The sequence below is a fragment of the Pyxicephalus adspersus genome, chromosome 7 (assembly GCF_032062135.1).
Source record: "Pyxicephalus adspersus chromosome 7, UCB_Pads_2.0, whole genome shotgun sequence".
Classification (NCBI taxonomy): Eukaryota; Metazoa; Chordata; class Amphibia; order Anura; family Pyxicephalidae; genus Pyxicephalus; species Pyxicephalus adspersus.
In genome coordinates this window covers 58,425,441-58,449,058 of record NC_092864.1, presented here as the reverse complement: position 1 = coordinate 58,449,058, position 23,618 = coordinate 58,425,441, and the positions used below count along the sequence as shown (strand labels likewise).

General features: G+C 38.8%; 1 protein-coding gene across 2 annotated transcripts in view; it reads left to right on the top strand.

The window, feature by feature from the left end:
* The first annotated feature begins 892 nt into the window (after positions 1-892).
* The window catches only part of ARMC8 (armadillo repeat containing 8), a 61,302-nt gene continuing 38,576 nt past the window's right edge, over positions 893-23,618 (top strand). For both annotated transcript variants that reach the window (XM_072418630.1, XM_072418628.1), the window contains exons 1-6: positions 893-1,066; positions 12,985-13,061; positions 15,656-15,727; positions 21,742-21,884; positions 21,977-22,074; positions 23,417-23,509. In XM_072418630.1, the coding sequence (XP_072274731.1) occupies positions 1,013-1,066; positions 12,985-13,061; positions 15,656-15,727; positions 21,742-21,884; positions 21,977-22,074; positions 23,417-23,509 (537 nt within the window). In that variant the 5' untranslated portion in view covers positions 893-1,012. The remainder of the gene's footprint in view (positions 1,067-12,984; positions 13,062-15,655; positions 15,728-21,741; positions 21,885-21,976; positions 22,075-23,416; positions 23,510-23,618) is intronic.

The window sequence follows — 23,618 nt, the reverse complement described above, 5'->3', positions numbered from 1 at the left end:
CCGAGGACTATGTATTGGGGAAATGATATGGGAGGACCCTGCCCTGAAGAGCTTACAATCTAAAAGGTGGGGAAGCAGCACAAATTGGTAGGAATAATGTCATTTTTACAGATAGCCAATCAGGCCATTGGTGTCACCTAAACTGACCTGAGAGGCACAAAAGGCGTACCTAAACCCAGAAATTCTACTTTACATAAGAGGGTAGCCAACCATTTTAAGAATTGGTCCCCAATTCTTGATTGCCTAGGTGATTAATAATGAATGGTAGCGCAGGGCCCCCCGGGATACCTACGTCACACATACCGGGAGGCTCTGGGTGTACCGTGTATACCCGAGCACCTCCAGCATGCGCCAAAACAGCGTTTTCATCAAAAGGGTAATTTGCCGATCTCACGCATGCGCAGTTTTTTCTCATCCTACGTCACCGGATCTAGCGCCTGTATCGGGTGACGTAAGAAGAACCCGGAAGAGGAGAATACGGCGGAGCGGATAGCGGGACAGACGCAGGACCTGATGGAGGAAACCTCCGGACCCATGGCCTGCGCTGGTGGATTGAAGGTACATGGACCTTTTTTTTGTTTTGGGGGACTTTTGAGTTTAGTTCCTCTTTACAGAACCCCCAGCAAGCTCCGGCTGAACCCAGCTATAAAATGGCATTATTATAATGAGGGGTATTAGGATGAGGTCAGTACATATCCGGTGACATAAGGCCTGCTATCAGGGGCCCCGGTAGTGCTGCCCTCTGAGGTGCCCAGCCACCCCCCACGTGACATGTAAACACATCCCGCCGCCCGCTCCGATCCCAGCTGTCACTCCGTGTAAACCTGACTGACATTCCCGCCCGCACTTTCCACACAGCTCTGCTCTGTCCGAGCAACACAAATATCTCCTCACCACAGGAAAATCACCGCCGGAATTTTATTATTCATATTTCTGTCATTTCTCCTTCCGGGGCTCCGCCGTCATTTCCAATCTATATAAATCCGGTGTGGAAAGTGCGCTTGTAGTCGGGATGACCAAGATGGCGTGTGTGCTGGAGCCTCCGCTCCGGATGAGCGTGCTGTCTGTGAGTACATGAGCCGGAGAGGCCGCACCCTGCTCGGCCGGGGGGTACAAGTAGCCTGGGGTGTGCCTACATGGGGGCAAGAAGGTGGCAGGAGGGGTGCGGGCACCCTGGTGGTGAGGGCAGGGATTGCAGTATGCCTGTGTTCCTGCAGGGCTGATACCTCTAATATGAAACAGGGCTGCCCATGTCACACACAGGTCTGCCCATGCCACCCAGGTCTGCCCATGTCACACACAGGTCAGCCCATGTCACACACTGGTCTGCCCATGTCACCCAGGTCTGCCCATGTCACACACAGGTCGGTAACTCTAAACTTTATTGTGGAGCAACCAATACAATGTGCACTGGCCATATATATGTAGAATCATCTGTATTCTGATTTCCAGGCCCCTATCCTGCAACAGTGCAGCTTTTTTAGCACATAACCATTAATGTACCAACCGGCTATGAAGAAATTCTAGGCAGAAAGAAACATCTTGGCAGAGGCAAACTTCCACCCGGGGTTGTCCTCGTCCCCAATACAACTCCATTCTTTCATTTTGCTGCTACACAACAGTGTTCTCTCCAGCCTCTTTTAGCTGGGCGCACCACCTGGCACTTTTTCAGTAACTATCCAGCTGTTTTTAGGTAGTTACTGATAAGTTGGGTCACAATACAGGGGCTGCCACCCGCCTACAATTTCTTCTCACCCAGCTTAAAAAAATTTCTGAGTTCAACACTGCACAACTTCCGCATTGTTTTCCAGGACGTTTCTCCTGGAATCAAACCATTAACGACTGATCAACGATTATTTTGAACGATTGTATTGTGCACAATTCTGTACATGCTGTAATGATACAATCGTTCAAATATGATCCACCAACAATGTACTCACATTAGATACGATCGTTTGAACGATGCAGGAAGTGACGTGTACCGGAGAAAGTGAACTGCAGAACAATCCACGATCACTGAACGACCGTACACACAATAGATAGCGAATGATCGTCGCCCAATTAGATCCCCTGGGACGGTCGTTTGTTTCAAGCGTCATTCCTCGTTCACCGGCGTCGTTGGCCAGTTGTGCACTTTTTTTTTTTTTTTTACTGAATATCAGAAGATCGGTCGTTAATCGTTCGTTTCCAACGAGAATTATTGCACGTGTGTCTAAGATAAGGATGGATTTATTCCGCAAAGGGCTCTATTTATAAAGCAGTGAACCTGACGCTATTAAGGTGCTGAATCTATGTGGCTCTGCTATCTGCAGCTCATCGCAGGGCGCTGCCATCATCCTTCTCTTCTTCCTCCTGGAAACACTCATCACCCATCTTGATTGGCTGTGTTAGGATGACATAACTCCTGAACAGGCAGGCGGGAGATCATTCATCCCCGGCACAGGCAAGGGAAGCCGGGTTTCTCTGCCAACCAAAGCTGACGGCACATGCGCGGCTCAGCTTTTTGCCAGAAACCTGGAGCGCTCAGTCAGTTAACACATTATTGCAGAAGGGACGTCGCCTGATCGGGCATTTGAAAAACCTTTACAAAACTTTAACTGAAACATTCTCTAGTGGAGAACCTTCCAGATCCACGTGTTTTAATAGCAGAGATTCATTCTTCACCAGAGAATGTTTGGTGAATGTTACATTCGCTGCTTTGTAAATAGACCTCTAAATGTGTAGAAGTGAGGATAGAAAACCCAATGAATTTTTTTGTTCCTTTTGCAGTTGTAACATTTAGGTGCTAACAAAAAAAAATGTAGTTATTCACAGTTTGGCATTGCATTGTGGTCCTTCAATAGGCATGCAAGGCAGATCAAAATTTTAATGGATTGAAAACACAGAAAAAATAAATTATACAAAGAGCACTGCAACTTTCATTCTGTTTGTTGTTGTGTAGAGTGTATGTGTATGCAAATTACTGTAATACAGAATAAAATACATGGTGACAGCATGCTACCGCCATACAAAGCGTGAATAGACCTCTGGAGTTGTTAGTGGTTTTTATTACCATTAATAAAGATATTAGAGGATTATGAAAACCTTTCCAACCAAAGGTTATTACTACTTTCCCTTCTCCAGATAAAAGGACTCTTTATTACCCTGAAATGTAATATCGCCCCAAGTGATCCCTGGTACTGCCGTCATGAGGTAGGACAGGTCTGCCATCTTTATTACAGGTGGGAGATGTTCACCGCTGGCTGGCTTTACATTGTTGTACTGTCCACCGTGATAAATTAAAGTAGGAAACCCCTGGCAGTCGGCAGTATTGTTCTAAGAGGAGGGCATCTTTGACAGGTATGAGGATCCAAGATCTTCATTGACTTTCAGTGGCCTTCCAATGATCTCTACTACAGCCAGAGGTAATGCAGGACATTCTTCATGTTGGTACAAAAGTCTGAAAGTGAGTAAACCAAAACCCAGAATGGTCCAGGTTCACTGATTTGTAACCCTTATGAAAGGGATGAATGAAGATCAGCAGACGGCTATCAAATCCCAGGACCAGAAATGCAGCTTTGTTCATTGTTAACCCATTGGTCTGTGGACCTTTGATGGGTTTCACCCTATGGTAACCTTTGTGAATCATTGAACTGAACAGAGGCCAGCTGACTGGTATTCTAATCCAGACACACAAATAGGAACCAGGAATTCAGATCTCAGATCTTCATACCATTGTAATGATACCCAACAGAAGTCAGAAATCTCTCCTGCAATAATACCAGCTTTGTTTCAGAAATGATCACATATTTATCTGTGACTGCTGTTTTGCTGATGTGTATACTTTTTTTCCTTCCAAACACTCAGGTGTTCAGTCCTTTTGTACTTGATAAAACAGAGGCTCATTTTTAAGTTCCATAGGTTAGCTTTATGATTGATTGAATTTTACAGCTATGTCATACCCATAGTAAGGTTCAGTGTTCTGTCTCTGGAAACCAGTTTGTGCATTGTGCTGGCAGTGGGGTACCGGCACGGTTCCTGGAGGAGTCATGTTGCTTCCTCTGGAGAAATAACTTCCCATCACAAACACATGGGCAATGCATACAAATGCAGTTTGCCACTCCTGGAGGTAAAGCATCATATTGCTAATTGTTTGGGTGTAGCTAACTGGGCAGTTTGACTGCAAGTCAAAAAGTTATGATGTGTCTGTAAAATGGTAAATAAAGATATGGCAAGGGAAAAAAACTTTAAGGAAAAGAAAATCAGAAAGGAGGAGGGTTGCATTATAATTACTCATTTATCTCTTTCTAACAGGGATGTGCTTGTTCATACATTTTTGGGGAGCAGAATTTTGATTTCTCTGGATTCTAGCACAGACTTTTCCAAAACCCTAAGCCGTTTTAGATTGGAGTTCATTTTTTTTGGCAGGTTCATATGGACTTATTATGGGGTTCCTCAGCCACCACGTTGGATATTGATTGTCTCTTCACAACTAAGCAAACACCCACTACTTGCCATGTGCTGTGGACATGTGTACAATGTCACAGGCTGCTGATTACATGGGGTTGTGAAGCAGTAACTGCACCCTTTTATAGCCATTTGGCAGAACTAGCCATTAAAGGGGACCTCTCACTAAAAGATTATGGGAGCTGCCATTGCTGATCTTACTCCAAAGAATGCTAATTACCTGGATATAAAATTGATCCTTCAATGTCGGTAGTTCCCGTCATACACACACATGCTGCTACTGTGTGCCAAGTTGTGTATATTAGCTGAACAATTGAGCTGCATCCTCATTGTGGGTCAGTGATTCAGAAACTATTCATTTCCTTTTTTATCAATTAAACTTTGATTTCACATTTGTATACCTACTAGCTTCCACATATTCCATATATAATACCACAAATAATTCACATTTTTCTTGCTTGCAGATCCTCTTGGCATACATAAATTGTTCAGTGCAATACCCCATAGACTGTAACCCTGGTTAATCAGTATACTACCAAACTTGACAATCGTCCAAATTGCTAACTGACTTTGGGTTTAGCACTGCTGCTCTGCAATTCTGCTTTGTGGCTGTATCTAAATATGGTGTGTGAATACAGAATTACAAAATCAATGCACGGATTCATAACAAACTGGTTATTTTCACATTTGTACGTTGAAGTACATTGTAATACCAGCAGCTTCAATGACATACAGAGCAGTAATGTGTCTGTAAAATGTGAAGGTCTTGGCAATTGTCAGATGTCCGATGGAAATGCTGTGGAAAACTATTCCAGCGAGTTCTGTTTTGTTGTATTGCTGAGTGCTGGGTTGGCATGTGATTTCTGATCAGTGCCTTTATTTTTAGATACATGACAATTTCTGACTTATTTTAGAATAATATGGATGCTATATTCTTCAAACTTCATACAAAAATGGGTTACTCATAAAGTGTAGAATAACCTGTAATTTTCCACGAGCCACTAATGTTAGTTCTTCTTTTCAGACAAAACCTCTTTGGCCTTTTTAGAATAGAATTTAGAATACTGGAGTAAAGGTTAGTGCAGTTGTACGTGTCAATTAGAGTAATCACATTCTACCTTTTACAGGTTAATACTGTAATGGTCAGCAAGTTTATTATTATTGAACATTTATAGAAACCAAGTATAGATGTAAAAGTGAATTTAATGATCAAAAGCTTGCTTGTTGGGTAATGATGAAGATGGAACAGGTTAAGTCCCCTCATTCTTCAAGAATTCTTCTCTCAGATGTTTCTGATTCTTGATGATGATGATGGTGATGATTATTATTAATATTAAACCCTATTTATATAGTGCCAACATATTACGCAGTGCTGTACATTAAATAGGGGTTGCAAATGACAGACAAATAAAGACAGTGACATGGGAAGAGGAGAGGACCCTGCCCCGAAGAGCTTACAATCTAGGAGGTGGGGGATTATCACACAATAGGAGGGGAGATATGGAATGGTGGGAAGTATTCAGGGTTTAGGAGACAGGATAAGATGGTTTTGTAAGTTTGAAAAGATGGGTTTTAAGGGCTCTTTTAAAGGAACAGGTTAAAGGGAAAGCCGAATAGGATGAGGGAGACCATTTCATTGAGTATGGGCAGCTCCAGGAATGTCTTGAAGCCATGCATGTGATGAGGTTAGTGAGTAGTAGGTCATTGGAGGAGTGAAGAGAACAGCTTCTAAAGGGTCAGAGAGGCAAGTGGGACAAGAACTGGAGAGATTAGAAGGCAAAGCACAGGAGCTTGAATTTTACTCCTTAGTCTTCTTTCTTGATTGTTGGCTGCAGGATAATAAATGGCAAGTTAACTTACTGATCCGGTACATTGTTAGGGTTTAGTTTCAGATGCCTATTATGAATGGTAATCCTTATAATTTTGGTATTTCTCAACATACTTAATGCCCATCCTTGTTTAAAACATTTGTTGTTTTAGACAGTCCTAGCAGTGTTACAACTTGTGTCAGGATTTTAGGGGGTGCTTTTCCATTTTTTCCTTTTCTTTTTGCAAGCTTTGGCTTCATATCTGGAGCCTTTCTTTGCCTGGTAGTCAGATCTCCTATCCATAAGGGGGGTTGGGGGCAAAAGGGTAAGGACATTTCTATTGAAAGTTTCCTTATCAAAGCTTACACGCAACTTCTCTAGCTCAATAGAGCTTTCTCTTTAAAGTCTTCCCAACTCTTAAAGTGTATTCATTTCTCTAATTAGCACCATTGATCTGCTAAATATAGCATTGAAATGTTTTTCTTATATCTGTTTTATCAGTTTATATTTCTGTATAAAATTCTGCCTAATGAGGACACTCAGTATATGACCCAAATGTTCTACACCATCCTTGTGACATGAGAGAATGTCTAGTATTCTATCTGTAATAGTTGGGGTGATTTTTTTTTTCTGACACTCTTCAGTTGTACAGAAAATGGAGCAATTTTCTCTTTACCTTTCATTCTGATATCTGGTATTTAGGAAGTATTGCCCTGGATTGATAAAATAGTTAAAATGGAAACACCCGCCCTTTCTTCATTATGAGATGTATTGATGTTGTGGCAACATGTATGGTGGCTTTTTCTTCAAATGTTATTGAAAAATATGTGTTAATTCAGAATATGTAAAAGGCTTATAAAAAGTATTCTGATAAAAACACAAAAACCTTATAGTAACAGGTTTGAGAAAGAGGAGTCGGCCTGGAAAGCAGTAGTGGACCATCCAATAGAGTAGTAGGCGAAGTGGGGGCGGAGCAGTAGCAGCAGTATGAGGTAGAGAGGGCGGTGTCTTCTCCCCGGGATTCGGAGGCGGAGCTTTGGTGGATCAATTCTTCTGCCCATCACTCACGGGCATCCAATCAAGTAGGAGCGGGGCGGAGCAGAACATGCACAGCACACAGTAAACATTGACCGGAGGAGGCGGAACGTATGGAGCAGGAGGGGCAGACGTGCGGACATTGCAGGGCAGCATAGATTGATACAGTGCCCGGGAGATATGCACAGAAGCGGCGAAATTGTGCCCACACTGCCCAGCAAGGAGTGAGACTGCCCGAGGAGACATGAGGAGGCACAGCCCGCACTGATGGAGGGAAAGGTACCGGTAAGCTCAGCAGAGTGTTGACATGGTGCCCTAGGGCAGCACGTGGTTAGACTGTCGGGAGGGGGGACAAGGAGCGCTATAGGAGGGGGAGGGAAGCCTGAACACACACAGCCTGGCCGTGCAGGGAGGGTCAGAGAAGTCTCCACAGCCCGCAGTACATGCCACAAATCCAAGCAAGCACCACACAAAGTTAGGGGCAGTTTGAATGCAGGCAAAATGTGTATTTGTCGTATAAGACGCACCAACTTTTCCCCCCCAGTTTTGGGGAAGAAAAAGTGCGTCTTATACGGCGAAAAATACGGTACTCCTGTGTTTATTAATTATATCACAATATCAATGCAGCAAATTCAAGCAGCCTCTTGAGCCTAGGGGATGGCACATTTTTGGAAATATCCTGGAACATACTGCTGCTTTTATTTTTTCCTTGAAATACCCATCATGTTTATGTCAAGTTAAATGCTTTTCCACTGACTCCATAAAATCATCATCCCAGCTTCCAGACTGACCTTACGTGCTCCAAAACTTTGTCTCTGACCATCTATTAGATATTTTATAGGTTTTAGTGGTCAGCTTCATTGGATTATGTGGCTCCAGTGGGAATGGGACTAGGAGATAAAGCCGGGTTCTAAGATAAAGCATGTTTAGGACAGTATTAGGTTTATATGTTACATAGACTAACACAATTATGTATTAAATCTCCTCATATTACAGGTAGAGGAAATGGATACATTAATTGAAGACACATGCTATAAAGTTACCTCATTCCTTCCATTAGACAAATCCTAAATGTAATTTGGTGACAATGGGGTTTTGTTTCTTCTTTTAAATGGTGTTTTGTCTACATATTTTTTACTATGTATTTTTATTTGTTAGAGCTAGGATATTTTTGAGAAAGTTTTGTGTTTCAAAACTATTTCTGTTTCCTCCTCACCATATTTTATTGCTCAACTTTCTGTGACTTCCTGGTCCTAGTGTACGTGTACTGTGTACATTATACAATATTTATTACAAATAGATTTAGTTTTATTGTATCAGTTATCAATCACATTATATATTTTCTTGCATTATTCATGCAGAAATTTATTCAGATTGGGACTGGATACACTGGCTATAGATGTTTGTTGGTGCAAAACGTGGAAGCAAAAAGTTCAACAGTATTCAGGATTGGGGGAAATTACCAATGAACTGCACATGTAAAGATGGCTGTTCACAAGAAGTTTGGAGATAAAGAATTCACCAATTTGTATTTTACCATGCATTGTGCTCAATATAATATACGTAAGATGGACGACGAACGATCCCAATAGAAGTGAAGGAGGGGAGAGCGCAGCAGGGTGCCGCTCTGTCGTTCTCCCTCTCCATAGAGCAGAATGGTGCTGTATGTACAGCACTCGTTCATGCATCGTGCAGTCGTTAGTCGTTGGAAAGGATCGTGAAAGATCCTTTCCAACGACAATTATTGCACATGTGTACATAGCCTTAGGCAAGACAGAGGAGAAGCATTGATAACTGATAAGGTTTTAACTTTCAGTATGCACTAAGGCATGTTGACAACAGAAATAACAGTAGAGTTTATCTGCAGTCAAAATCATTTGAAATCCATCTACATTGGTGAAATGGTTCATTTGGCAGACTCAAATGCATTAATAGCTTTCATTCTAAGGGCCTTAGAGATCTCTCCTGTCCAGCGATGACACCACACACGCCTATAGAAAAGAACACCAGACCATGGATATTTAGGGTAAATAAGCCAGGTTCCACCTGTAAACTCCTTAAAGCCGCATACATACATGCAATTATAGTTATTGGAAAGGATCTTTCACGATGCTTTCTACTGACTAAGCACTGCACGATGCATGAACGAGCACTGTACATACAGCTCCATTCTGCTCCATGCAGAGGGGAGGGGGAGAACAACGAAGCGGCACCCTGCTGCATTCTCTCCCTCTTCCCTTGCATTAGGATCATTCATCAGTCATCGTCTGTGGATCTGCCAGGACAGTTATTCGGAAAATGAACGACGCGCGCTGTACACATTTCAGATTCTCGTCTGATATCGGACCTGAGAAGATTATCGGGTGAGAACCATTTGAAGTGTGTACGTAGCTTAAGAGTGGTTCCATTTATTGACCCCAATTCTAGTTCCAGTTTCATGGGCTTAAAGTGGGCATAAATGTAGGAATATACATGTTGTCTCCATATTGACAAATCTGCATTGTCATTCATTTAGATTATGAAAGTAAATTAATTTGTCAAGTCCAATTTTTGTGTCACTTTTGCTTTTATTATCTCTACTTGTATCTGATGCTTACCTGTTTAAATCTTTTGATGGAGAATATTGTGGTTTGTTCAGTACAATATATTTTAATATTTCCATGGGGAGTACTTACTTCTTTACATGGCTGTGTAATTATGTGCTATCCCATTTTATTTTGAGCAGAGGACATGGTTTTGATTTTATAACACCTAAAGTAGGAATCCAAACTAATCCAAAAGCTTGTTTTTTAAAAAAAAAAAACATTAGCCAATAAAGGGTATCACTACAAACTTTGTGCAAGAAAATCACAAAATTAATATTAACCAGTTGAATACTCAATGGCTCCGATATCACTTTGTTGTACTTTTTGTTGGGGTTGGTTTATAGTACCGATCCGCAGCAGGATTTTGATTGTACAATTACTTGCAAATAATTCAAAGCAACAATGCAAGGCCACCTCAAGATGATTGGATGTTGTTGATGAGTTATATAAAATATATAACTTTATTCAGTCCCATGGCATAAAATAATCATTGGCAATAATCATTGAAACATAACAAATATGTGTTTGTCGTGACCAGAAAATATACATAGCACAATGCAACATAAGAAAGTGGCTGTTCTACTTTTCCCTGGATGAATAGAATACTACTATGCTGATCTATTGCTGGCTGAATAATCAGATTTTATAACTTCAACAAATCTTGGAGCAATAACACATTTTTTTTAACTGCAGTGCGAATATGAATAGGAGATTCACATCTAGTGTAAGGTAACCTCCAGTACAAAGGGTGGGCACGTCAGTTTTTTTTCTCCTTTGACTGAAGTCACGGGGGGGATGCTTTAGATAAAACAAAAGTTTAGTGTATATATAGTTCAATGATGTCTTAACACATCACACATGGGCTATTTATTAAAGCTCTCCAAGGCTGGAGAAGATACACTTTCATCAGTGAACCTGGGTGATCCAGCAAACCTGAAAAAGTCATTTGGTATTTGTTCCTGGAATGCCATTCCAGGTTTGCTGTATCACCCAGGGTCACTGATAAAAGTGTATCTATCTCTAGTCTTGGAGAGCTTTAATAAATCAGGCCTATAGTTTGACACTTTGTTTATTCAATATTTGATGATGCAGTAAAGTATGGTTGATATTTTTAAAATATTTTATGTATATATATATATATATATATATATATATATATATATATATATATATATATATATATATATATATATATATATATATATATATATATATATATATATATATATATAAATAATAAATGTCATGGGAAAAACACACTAAGTACACCCTAAGATTTTATGTTTTATGTATCTCTGCTTGTTTTATCAAGACATAAAAAATCATCTTATCCTTAGCAAGCAATGACTTAAAGTAAATATTTTCTGTATGACTCGGAACATGGGAGTGTACTGATCTGCAGAATCTGGGGTGTAGTTCTTAGGGGTTTTTTTTCTCTTTTTCTGTTTCTCTTGGCATTGCACAATCTAACCTTGGGTTGAATTTGCTGGGACTTCCACTCTTGCCAACTGTCTTTAATGTTTCTACTTTCAGTAATCCTATTCACTGTAGATTGATAGTCTTCAGATTGGTTGGATTTGATTGGTTTACCATGTACCCATTCACATTCACACATTTGCTGACGTTTTTCTTCTTTGGCATTGTGTTTACACACACCCGGATGCTCTTTTTATAGAGGTGATCACACTTGCTAATGATCCATTAATGAAGTGCATTTGATTAGCAGCTCCTAGCTGATGGATATATCCTTTATTCCTGTGGAAGTGGTATGGGTGTACCTAATTTTTCCCACACTGCTAAAGTGATAAAAAACACACTTACCTTTAATTACTCAGATCCTAAGATTGTGCTGGACCTTTCTGGAATCCGGTCCTGCGCTGTATTGGTATTCTTCTTCGTCCCGGTGCAGAAGAATCACTAAGGCCCCGTCATCTTCTGTCTTCTTGTTACGTCTCCCGATCTCTCGCAGCGCATATACTTCCACCTTATACTTTACTTTATTTATTTATTTATTTATTTATTTTGTCTACCCTTTTATGTTTAGTTTAGGTTTGCTTTAAGGAGCAGATAAGTTTGTTTTTTTTAATCACATTTAAGCACAAATAAGCCTTCAGCCTGATACCACTTCAGCTGATAGATGGCTGTGCCTTTTATGTTTGTAATTGTCCTGATAGGTAAAACCTTAGAATTGAGATTTTTGTTTTTCTAATTATATGTTTCAGACTTAAACAGTGTTACTCAGGATTGTACCTTAGCGCTGGAATATGTATGCTTGTTTATTTGTTTTTTTACCTTCACTTAATTTTTACTTAAACATTGTGTATTATGCACACGTATATTAAAGTCTTTGCAGAGAACCATTCCCTCCAGTTCCTGCCCCCAGCAGTCTTACATGTAGCTTATAGTAGCAGTGAACGCCTGTTAACATATTGTAAACTGTATATTTTTGACGGTGGCGTATCTGAGTAGAGACTTTTGAAAACGCATACTTTCATGTTATAACTAAAAAAAAGGGTGAATAATCCTTTTTTTTTAGTATAGAAGATAAAGCTATGCAAATTGTTTGTTAAATAGCCAACTGCTTACCCAGAGATGCTGATGTTTAGTAAAGTTACAGGCTGATGATATGGTACCAGTTCCAGGTGTTATCCTTTTCATTTTTAAACTAAATTTATGATTCATATGTGGTATATATCTGTCTAAACGCACATGAACACAAATTGGGAGAGGTAGTCGGTGCTCTTGTCTATTTCAGTTTTGTGTGTGAATTATTAGATATTGAGCAGAATAGCTTAGCATTGAAAGTGTGAATGAATTCTAAAGTATCATCTGCTGCCTAAACAATATTAGGTAATGATATACATGTGTGAAATACAATAGGCCTAACCTGTTTAGCTGTGTCAGTAGTTTTGCTTTACTTAAAGGATTTGTTCAGCTTTAATGGGCAGGGTTTAGCATACCTCTTGGCATGGTATGCAGAGGTGTGAACAATTTCATTATACATTTCATGAGGTATTTGTCAGATTTATTAATAATAAATTATAGAATCTTAAAGCTTTTAGGAATATCCAGGTATAAAATAAAAACATTTTTTTAATATATATTTTTAGGAGGTCACAGCAAGCAGCCGTCACTATGTAGACAGACTCTTCGATCCTGATCCCCAAAAAGTTCTGTGTGGAGTTGTGTAAGTACCATTATTTGTAAACTATAGAATGTACGTAAATATACACACACTCTATCATGGTTCCTTCCTAACATAGTGAGCTGAAGTAGTGTAGCCAGCCTAGGACAAGATGTGTGTTGATCTGGGAATTTCCAGGTAAAAATAGAAGAGATGATTCACAAACATTCAAACACAATCCTCCGCAGAAGTCTGTATGTGACCAGCTTTGTTTCTGCAAACCTATCTGTTCTGTCAGAGAAACACAACACAAGGTAGGTGAAACACTGTCCCAAAATTGTCATCCAAACGCTAACAGTGGAGAGGATACACTTTCATCACTGAAGCTGGGGGATCCAGCAAACCTGGAATGGATCTAATCCAGGATTCAAAACATTTGCTAGCAAATAGCAAATGGCTTTGAAGTAATTAATTCCAGATTTGCTGGTTCACCCATATTCACTGATGAAAGTAGATCCTCTTCAGCCTTGGAAAGCTTTAATAAATCAGGCTTTTTGAGGTGAATAGGAATACTCACACCTGTATTGGGGGTTTATTTTTGCAGAACAGCAGTGCCCTAAAGGCCCATGTTGAAAAGATATCTATCATATTTTTTATTGACTGCACAAATGGCAACTTAAGTAACATGTAGTTTATGTGTATGTGCCTTATATCTACAATGCAGTTTTGCACATTTAGATATTACACAAGCCTTTCCTATTTTTGTCAATTAAAGCATATGTTCTCTGTTGCCTTTAATTACATGAGCTATAATAGCTTGAGGGCCAGTACTGAATAGCAGATTAGATTTCTCAATGACAACTAATTGGCCAATTTTCATTCCACACTAGTTATCGATTTCTTTCCCTCAGTCCATAGATTGACATCCCTGTACATATTGCTCCATACTGAAGGGATATTCCCATATTCATATTCATGGTCATATCACAGACTGTCTTACAATCTCATATCCCTACCATTCATTTGCCATTAACAAAGGCTGTGTACACTTGCTCGATTATTGTCGTTTGAAATTACCTTTCACAATTGTTTACAGTGACAAATGACTAAAAGATGAATGAACGAGCACTGTACACTTCTATGGAGAGGGGAGGGGGAGAATAAGTGAGCAGCACCCCGCTGCACTTTCCTCCCTTCACTTCCATGCATTAGTTCATCTTCTGTCGATCATGAATCTGCCAGGACGGATCCATAAATGGCGTCATACAACCTATGTACACGTCTGCTTCTTGTCCAAGACGAGCCCGACAGCTCGTATCGGCCGAGAATCATCTGACATGTTTATATAGCCATAGTCTAAGACCTGTTTTGTGTAAAAGCCAATTAATCCAACAGTATGGTTTTGGGGGGGGAAACTGTCCCATTTTTAACAGGTAGCAACCAATACTGAGCACAGCAGCCATCTGTCAGAACAGGCACTCACTGAGAGTTTGGCTCAAATGCCAAAACATTTAGTTTTTTTTACATTTCTGTATATAGTAAAACAGAGAGGGGTTCTTACAAACAGGTACTAAATAAATGCATTAAATGTCCTTAAAATGTTTAAATATTTAGGTATGGAAACTTGTCATGTTAACTGTTGTAATCTGAGTCTGCTAATCTTGTTCTAAGCAGTTAGGCTTCAATGACCTGTTCATGAAAGTATTAAAGAAACCAGTGGCACATGTTTTTAGAAGAGCCTGAGATTCAGGAAATTAGAAGGAGACCTGTTGATGACACTAATAACCTCTTTAATATATGATTCGTTTTTTTACACAAGTTACAAAATATTTAGTGTATTACCCTTTTTTCTTTCCCCCATTATAATTTTTTTTGGTAATTATTGTGTTTTATTTTCTGTTAACCTGTTGAGGGTGCTAAACAATGTTTTGAGAACCTTTGTGACCAAATAAAAGACCAGAAAATCCTGATACTGTGTAGAATATTATCAGTTCCAATACACAGCAAGGTATTATTAAAACGAAGCAAGGGACAGATTGTGCAACAGATTTAGTAAATCTCAGAACATTGCAAATCTTTTGCAGCTGGTTGCCCTGGATTATGGCCCTAGGGGTTACAAATACATTGGGTGTCATCTATTAGGCAAATTAGTCACAAATCGGGCTGCTTTTCACCCTCACACTGGTAAATTCCCTGCAACAGGTTTACAGTGTATTTGCCTCTGAATTTCTGGACAGCCAGCTGTAACGGATTTTCAAAGTCTGGGACGGATTTAATACTGAATATGAGACAGGTGTTTACTCCAATCAGAAGTATAACGAAGAAGTAACCATGTTTTATTTAGTAGCCGTGTGACCAAATGCAGGAATTTATGATTCAAGTGGTAACCTTGTAAAAAATCAGTTGCATGATCAATGTCACTGCTCCTGTTTAGCAATGCTTTGCTGAGCAACAGATCTGCATTGTAAAGCAATTGTGTTAATATTTTCCTTATAAATGCCCTCCTCTTCATGCTTTAAACACCTTACTGTGTTCTGTGTGCTTTACTAAAAAAGGTCTTTGACAAAGTGGTTACATGTTTTTTTTAAATTGATAAATTGTACTGTACTTGTTTTTAAATTGTTTATATTATTTCCTCTTTGTTTTCAAATCAACAGAGATATGAAAAATGCCGTGATTGGAAACAATAAACAGAAAGCCAACCTCATAGTTTTGGGAGCAGTGCCAAGGTACATACTGTGACTTTCAGCAATGTGAATACGGAGTCAGTGCTTAGTGTTCCTTGTGAAAAAAAACCCAAAGCTGTGTCTAAACAAATAATCGGTTCTTTTAAACTTATTTTAGAAGTTGCTGTAGTCATTTATAGTAATTTAAAGACTTCCCAAACCCAAACATATGACAAGTAAATATGAAAGTTAGGGCATTCAAGTCAGTTAATCATCTACTATAATAACATATCTACTATAATAATACCATAAACTGGGTAACATTGTCTTTTTGCTTATGGGAAGTGTATCCTGCAGTAGGTGTTCAGTTAGGTAGCTTATGATCATCTACTGGGAAACTGCAGGAAGTGCAAAAAAGTGCATGTGTTTCCAGAGGTGCAGTCTACCAGCCACCAGACTAAAACATGGGCTTTTGACCTTTTTGCTTGGATGGATAGATTGACAATACACAAAAGAGGGTAATATAATTGGTAGTATAAACATAAATAGGAAAAGAAGGTGCAGACCCTTCCTAAAGAAATAGAAACTTGTGTATAAAGCAAATGCCCTCCCCCATTACTTCCTGTTGCTCTGTAAACTGTGCTATACAGCTAATAATGCTGTATAGAACAATAATGTTTTTATCTGTATTGCTGGGGTTTGTCAGCTTTGTTTGTACAGCTCCACAAAAGATGTTGGGGCTGTATGAATTATTAAATGAATATATATCCAAAACCAAATATCCAAAAATTAAATGAAACCTATATCCAAAATAAAAAAAAACTCTAACGTTTAGTTTGCAACTAATTTGTGCAGCACTAGATATTTACCCCAAATTTAAATAAATTCCTACCATTAAAAGAATATGGCATAAGTGTGGTTTCTCTGTAATGGAACAAGGAGTTCAATGTTATTGTTTGTGTTTCAGTTTAGGAGGATTTTTTTCTCTTTCAAAATTATCTTTTATTTTATTTTTTTTATTCAATAGATTTTTGTTAAGTATTACATTTTTTTTAACCCCCTTGGTGGTATTCCAGAGTGTGTCCTCGGGTTAATTTTATGTACCAAAAGCGGTAACCCCAAGCCACACTCAGGGTAGCATTGTAAAGATCCTACCTGCTCCCCATGATCCATCGGCGTACTCCAGAGATGCCGGCCGGCTTCTGTGTCCCCTGGCATCGCATCCCTGGTGTGATCGATGGGATGCGTGAAGAGTCGGTACGCTGGGGAGGTGTGGCCTGGGGAAAATTTAAAAGCAGATTACATTGTATCACATTGATCACAGTAATAAAGTGATAAAAAATAAATCCAAATAATAAATAATTAATACTAATTCAACAATAATATTGCACCCCTTGTTTCGACAAATTTCAGTGTTTTTGATTTTAATAAAATATTACAGTAGGTTGATTATTTTTTATAATTATTTATAATAATATAAATATTATAATTATATATAATATTATAATTAATGATTTATGTTTCAAACTTTAACATACCCAGGAGTTGTTCCTAACAATTACAGGCCTGCAATATTAAACAACAAATTTCCATGCAGTGTACAGCTTTTGACGTCAAAAATACTGACATAATCAGACCGCCAGGGAGGTTAAAGAAGGAAAACACTTTTAACATTTACAAAATGAGTAAAGTAAACCTACTCGTAGAACCAGAATTACCTGGTACACCCAAAAATGAACATTAGCACATACATGTTGATATATTAAGCACTTCACATCAAATAGCAAGTTATGCGAAGACTCTAAGCTAGGCCAATGGAGAAAACTATTAGGATTTAATATTTTTGTTGTGTCTTCAAACCAGTTATCATAGCATAGAAATAATACCCACTTAGTAATATAGGAAAAGCTCACTGCATTAGTTTAGCAGTAAGGAAGCTCACTAAGGTAAGTTGTGCAGTCAACAACCAAGGTTCACATAAGTTCGAAAAATTTTGTGACCATTCCTTATATATTCCAAGCTATTATTATTAATATTTTATTTTAATATATTTATGGCCGAACAGTCTAGTATTTGTTTCTTGTACATCTTGGGCAAAAGAGTCTTTGTCAAGGTTTCCCCTTAAAGCATCTTAAGCAAAGCATGAAAGACCACATTAATGGTATTCAACACCACAGAAGACCTAAATCTTCCTTCCAAACTTTTTTGCAGGGTAGATCTCCCAGATCTCACCAACAATTGTATAATTGGTTGGAAAGAAAATTGCTTAACCACCTTGCCGTTAAGCCTGACCTTCGTTCGGGCACAAAAAAATTGCAAGGATGGTTAACCCCGAGATTTTTCCCATCCTTACTTACCTGGTCCCCCTGTGCTCATCCAGCGTCGTTTTCGTATTCCAGCGTCGTCCGTCGATCTCCCTCTCCAGCGTCGGGTGCCAGCGGGACCGGTAAGATGCCGGCTGGCATCTTGTGTTCCGCCAGCCGGCATCTTGTGTTCCGCCGCCCGGCCGGCTTCTTACCTGGTCCCGCTGATCGCCCGACGTCCTGCTCGTTCCAGCGCTGGATGATCTCTGAAGGGAGAAGCCGTCCGGCGGAGAAAAAAAAAACCGGACGGCTCCTTCTGCGTGCGTGATGACGTCGGCGCGTGTGCGGGAAATTCAAATAGAAACTCATTCATTCATTTTGTATTGGATTGAATACAAACTCCTGTATTGAATCCAATACAAAATGATTCAAATAAATACAAAGTGTGTAATTGGTAAATTCAAACTGTCATTTTGTATTGGATTGAATACAAACTCCCGTATCCAATCCAATACAAAAAATAAGAAAAATAAAAAAAAAAGTAAATAACTTGGAAATTCAAATTTATATTTTGTATTTGATTGGATACAAACTTGCGTATCCGATCCAATACAAAATAATATGAAATTAATACAAAGTACATAACTGGTAAATTCAAACGCTCATTTTATATTGGATTGAATACAAACTCCTGTATCCAATCCAATACAAAAAATAAAAAAATAAATAAAATAAAAGTAAATAACTTGGAAATTCAAATTCCTATTTTGTATTGAATTGGATACAAACTCCCGTATCCAATCAAATACAAAATAATTCAAAACAAACCCCAATAAATACAGAATCAAAGTTTTAAAAATTGCCACTTATTCCCTGGATGGCTAGTGTGTATCACTGTGTCTTATCTTACCTTTGCTGATCTTCGCCTAATTTTGACCATTTGCTGCCTGCTTTGACCTCTGCCTGGACTCCGACATCTCTGCCTGCCGCCTGCCCTGACCTCTGCCTGGACTCTGACATCTCCGCCTGCTTTGACCTCTGCTTGGACTTTGACATCTCTGCCTGGACCTGGACATCACCGCCTGCCTGACCCCTGCCATGGCTTCAAGCTTTGTTTATGTAGTCATGTTTAAGCTGATTTTTGTGTTTTTCCTTTAATTTTATTAAAAGTAATTTTTTTTTTTAAATGATTGTGTGTTTCAAACATCTTTTATATTCATAATATCTACTAGAACCCCTGTTCGGACATATTTCAGTAAATTACAGGTCTACAATTTAAAAAAAAAAATTCATGAAAAACGATGGATCACTTTTGGTACAGAAATCTAGACCTCAGTGTAACGCTCAGGAGGTTAAGGTAACTGTAACAGTCACGGTAGCCTTTTAACATTCGTATATTTACTTTGCTGTTGTTGTACCTCCTCAGAGAAATATTTGGAAAGTCATAGTTTAGATCATTATATAAAATTACTAATTTCAAAATGAAAGGCCAGGCTGGGCCACCAGTTGGTAATGAGTGGGCAGGAATTCCATAGGTTCTTTGGACTGCAAAAAATGCATGGAAAAGCAGTGTGTCCCAAAGGTATCAATAAAACTGTTTAGATATTTCTCCCCCTACACAAGTTCACAGAGGCTGAATCTGTTGTTTTTCCATTATTTTCCATATTGTTCAGCTATTGATCATGAGTAAACTGTTTGGCATGAGTTGAGCCACATTCATTGTTAAGCTGGTTGTATAGGTGTGCACAACCTTAAACTAATACTCTGTTGAAAAATCTTTTGATTTGGTTACACCATTCACCCTTCTTGGGTAGGAATCTATCAGCAAGGCACATTTTGACTTCTCCACTCTTCCTGGAAAAAGCTCTCCAAACCTGTCAGATTGTGATGGTATCTCTTGTGCACAGCCATTTTCATGTCACCCCGTAGATTTCTTATTGGATTTAGGGCTGGGCTCTGGCTGGGAAATTCTAAAACTTAAATTTTATTCTGGTGAAGTCACAATTTTGTTGATTTGGATTTATGCTTGGGGTCATTGTTGTTTTGAAAGGTGAAATTCCTTTTCATCTTCAGCTTTCGGTTTTGAGCCAAAAGTTACTGGTATTTGGAGTTGTTCATATTTCCCTCCACTTTGACTAAATCCCCAGTTTCAGCTGAAGAAAAGCAAACCCGAACTATGAAACTGCCACTACCATGCTTCACCTTGGGATGGGGTTCTTTTGGTGATGCGTATTTGGGAATTGTGCCCAAAAAGTTCAACCTTGGTCTCATCTGACCATAACATTTTCCATAACATTTTCCCACATGCTTTTGGCAGACTTGATGTATTTAACCATAGTCCAGACATGTGAAGAATATAGGGGATTGTTGTCACATGTCTCAATATTTTCACCACTTTTTGATAAGTCTTCACTGTGTTCCATAGTATATCCAATGCTGTGGAAATTTTTTCGTACCCTTCTGACTGATACCTTTTAACAATGGTAGCTTTGTAAGCTGTCTATGAACTAAAATTTTGACTGTAGCAGGCAATGGAGTAAATGTCAGGAAAAATCCTACTAGGACAGCTGAACTTTGTTTTTTATTTGGGGGATAATCAGAGTTTCTTTAATTGATGGAAGGGGTATACCCAAAAAGATTAAATGCTGTAATTAAATCAAAAGGTGATTCAACAAAGTCTTTCTTTTAGAGTGTGCACACTTATGCATCCAGTTTATTGTAATTTTTTTATTGTTTATATTGTTTTCCCATAACAAATTGTTTGTTTTTTATTTGATTGTACAGGGTATAGGTCACATTGAAGGTGGGAAAAGTTTTGAAATGATTATTGGGGTGTTAATTTATTTATATTACAAAAACCTGGCATTTTAACAGGGATGTGTACACTTTTTATATCCACTGTATATTTTATAGAGTTGGTTCAAAATGGGGTGCAACTTTCCTGTTAGGGCAACATTGCTAGGCCCAGAGTCCGCATGGTTCTTGCAGTCAGCAGGAAAGTAGGGCCATGCACTATGATTGATCCCCATTCACTTGCTCACCCACAATTAAGAGGGATTTGGAAGGAGTAACTCTAATCACACATGCAAAATATTCCAATTTGCTCACAGCATCCATCTGCTTGTCTCTTCTAGCATGGGGTACTTTTAGCAGTGATCAGCACCATCTTGTCTGGAGAGCTCCAGTCCTGTAATGTTGTGTTTATTTTACTATGTCATGACTCACCAGCAATGTGAGAGTGTCCACATTTATCAGAAAAATGTGGAAAAGCTCAATGTATAGCTAGATCGTCCTGAGAAGCAAAGACTTTTTTTTGGTCATGACTGTAGCATGATTGAAAGCCAGGGAGAATATTGATTTTGCGCTGTCACTGACAATAAGTGCTGGAATTAGCAGGGGCTTTTAATGTTTTAACATATCCAGGGGTCAAACAGTCTCTGTCCCAGCATCAATTTAAAAGACTCCTGGCTGAGTCGTTCTTTGGTGTATTTATTGGGAAGTGCAAAATCTTACCATATTTACTAAAGTATAAGATTTGTGTTGGTCAGATTTGCATCCAACGACAGTGTTCAACCCAGAATTTTTTTTAAGCTGGGTGGTAAAAAATTGTAAGGGGGTGGCAGCCCCTGTATAGCCCCTCTCCTCAGTAACCACCCAAAAACAGCCGGGGGGTTACTGAAAAGTGCCAGATGGTGTACCCTGCTAAAAGGGGCTTGGGAGAAGACTGAAGGATATGTTTGCACTTCTATCTAACACCTCCATCTCTATTGACAGGTTATTATACTTGCTTCAGCAAGAAACTTCAAGCACGGAACTGAAGACCGAGTGTGCTGTGGTCCTTGGCAGCTTGTCTATGGGTACAGAAAACAATGTGAAATCCCTGCTAGACTGTCACATAATCCCAGCTCTGCTGCAAGGTAGTGGTGACCTTAAACCTCAAAGCCTCACATACTGTACTGATCTGCCACCGGTCTCTTTTTCTGACACTTCCATTGTTCTGCATTTTTAGGCTTGCTTTCTGCAGACATCCGCTTTATTGAAGCGTGTTTGCGATGTCTCCGCACAATTTTTACAAGTCCAGTGACTCCAGTGGAGCTCTTGTATACAGTAAGAACATTTTCTTTCCAATGCAAATCCATATTGTGTCATAATAGGTATACCTCCAAATTTACTTTTAAGTGTTTACATATTTAAAAATATTGTATACTGTCTCTAGTGTATTTCTGTACTTAGTTTACAATTTCAATCTGTAATGAAAATGATACAGAGTTAGGTCTGTATTATGTTTATATCCAGGTAATACAATTGAGGTTGATTGGTTCTGGTTGAGTCAATATTAAAAAAAACAGAGGAAAAAGTATTTTTATCAAATTAGGATTCAAGCACAACGGAAAGTCTCCTGAAATTCTATGTGCTTGAAATATGAAATATGATTAGAAAAATAATTAGAAAATGCATTTTTTATTATTTGCAGCTTAGAAGGTGTAATGATTTGAGTGGAAACACTTTGTTCTTGTCCAAAGGTGTTTTACTTTCCCTATTGTTGCTGCTGCACATAACATATGGTGTTATTTGTAGATTGTCATTGCAGGGCATGCTAAGTAATGTAACACTAAGGCCTAGTAGCGCATGCTGATTTTCTAATCTGATCTATCATAAGGGACCAAATTTTGCGTTTTAGAATGGACATGGATGAAAAACAAATGATCAAAAGAGTAAAATATTGTACATGTGTGTTTAAGGTGTTTTGGGATATAACAAATCACCATTCTAAATATCAATCAGATCACAAAATGGGCAGCAGGTGTTCTAGGGGTATTTATTACCTTTCAGAGGTCACAATAGTCACCCTGGCAATGTCTTTGTTCTTTAGCAGGACAGTACCATTTTGTTCAGGCTATATCCAGGGTCAGTATAAAAGTTTGGGAAATAAGATGCCAGTGGTATGGTAATTCGGGTGACTGTGTAGTTGTTTACTGTAGTCCCACATTTCTGGCACAGATCTGCCTGCAACTGACTGGTGATATAAAAGCCCAGGCTAATTCACTTAACGAGCTGAAAGACTGCTGTTTAATGATAAAAGAAACCCCTTTTCTGAAACATTATTTTGCTGTGTATTATGACATGTCAGGAATGTATTCGTGTGGAATTGTAATATTACTGCAGAGTTCACCTTAAATAGCAAGGAGCAATTTGCAAAGCCTAAATATAATTTCATGTCTCTCACAGCTCTAAATGGAAAAAATCTTTGGTTTCCCTAGATTAATTTTCTTAGAATAATCTTTTTAATTTTCATGCAAGGTGATTTTGATCAGTTTTAAACTGTTATGGGTAATTCCAGCACACCATACACTGCAGAGATATATTTTTGTTGTTGAAATAAGGAGTTGTTGCAAAAGATAAGTGTTATATTCACAAATATTTATTTCCCTTCCTCTCTTTTTTGCAGGATGCTACTGTAATCCCGCACCTTATGATGTTGCTTAGCAGATCTCTCTACTGTCAGGAGTACATCTGTCAGATCTTCGCCCACTGCTGCAAAGTAATATTTCTAACAGTATATTTTAGATGAAGTGCAAAGGCTCTTAATGTTTTGCTTTTTTGATTAACATTTTTCAATCAAATTATTAATCAAGAACAATATTAAAGCC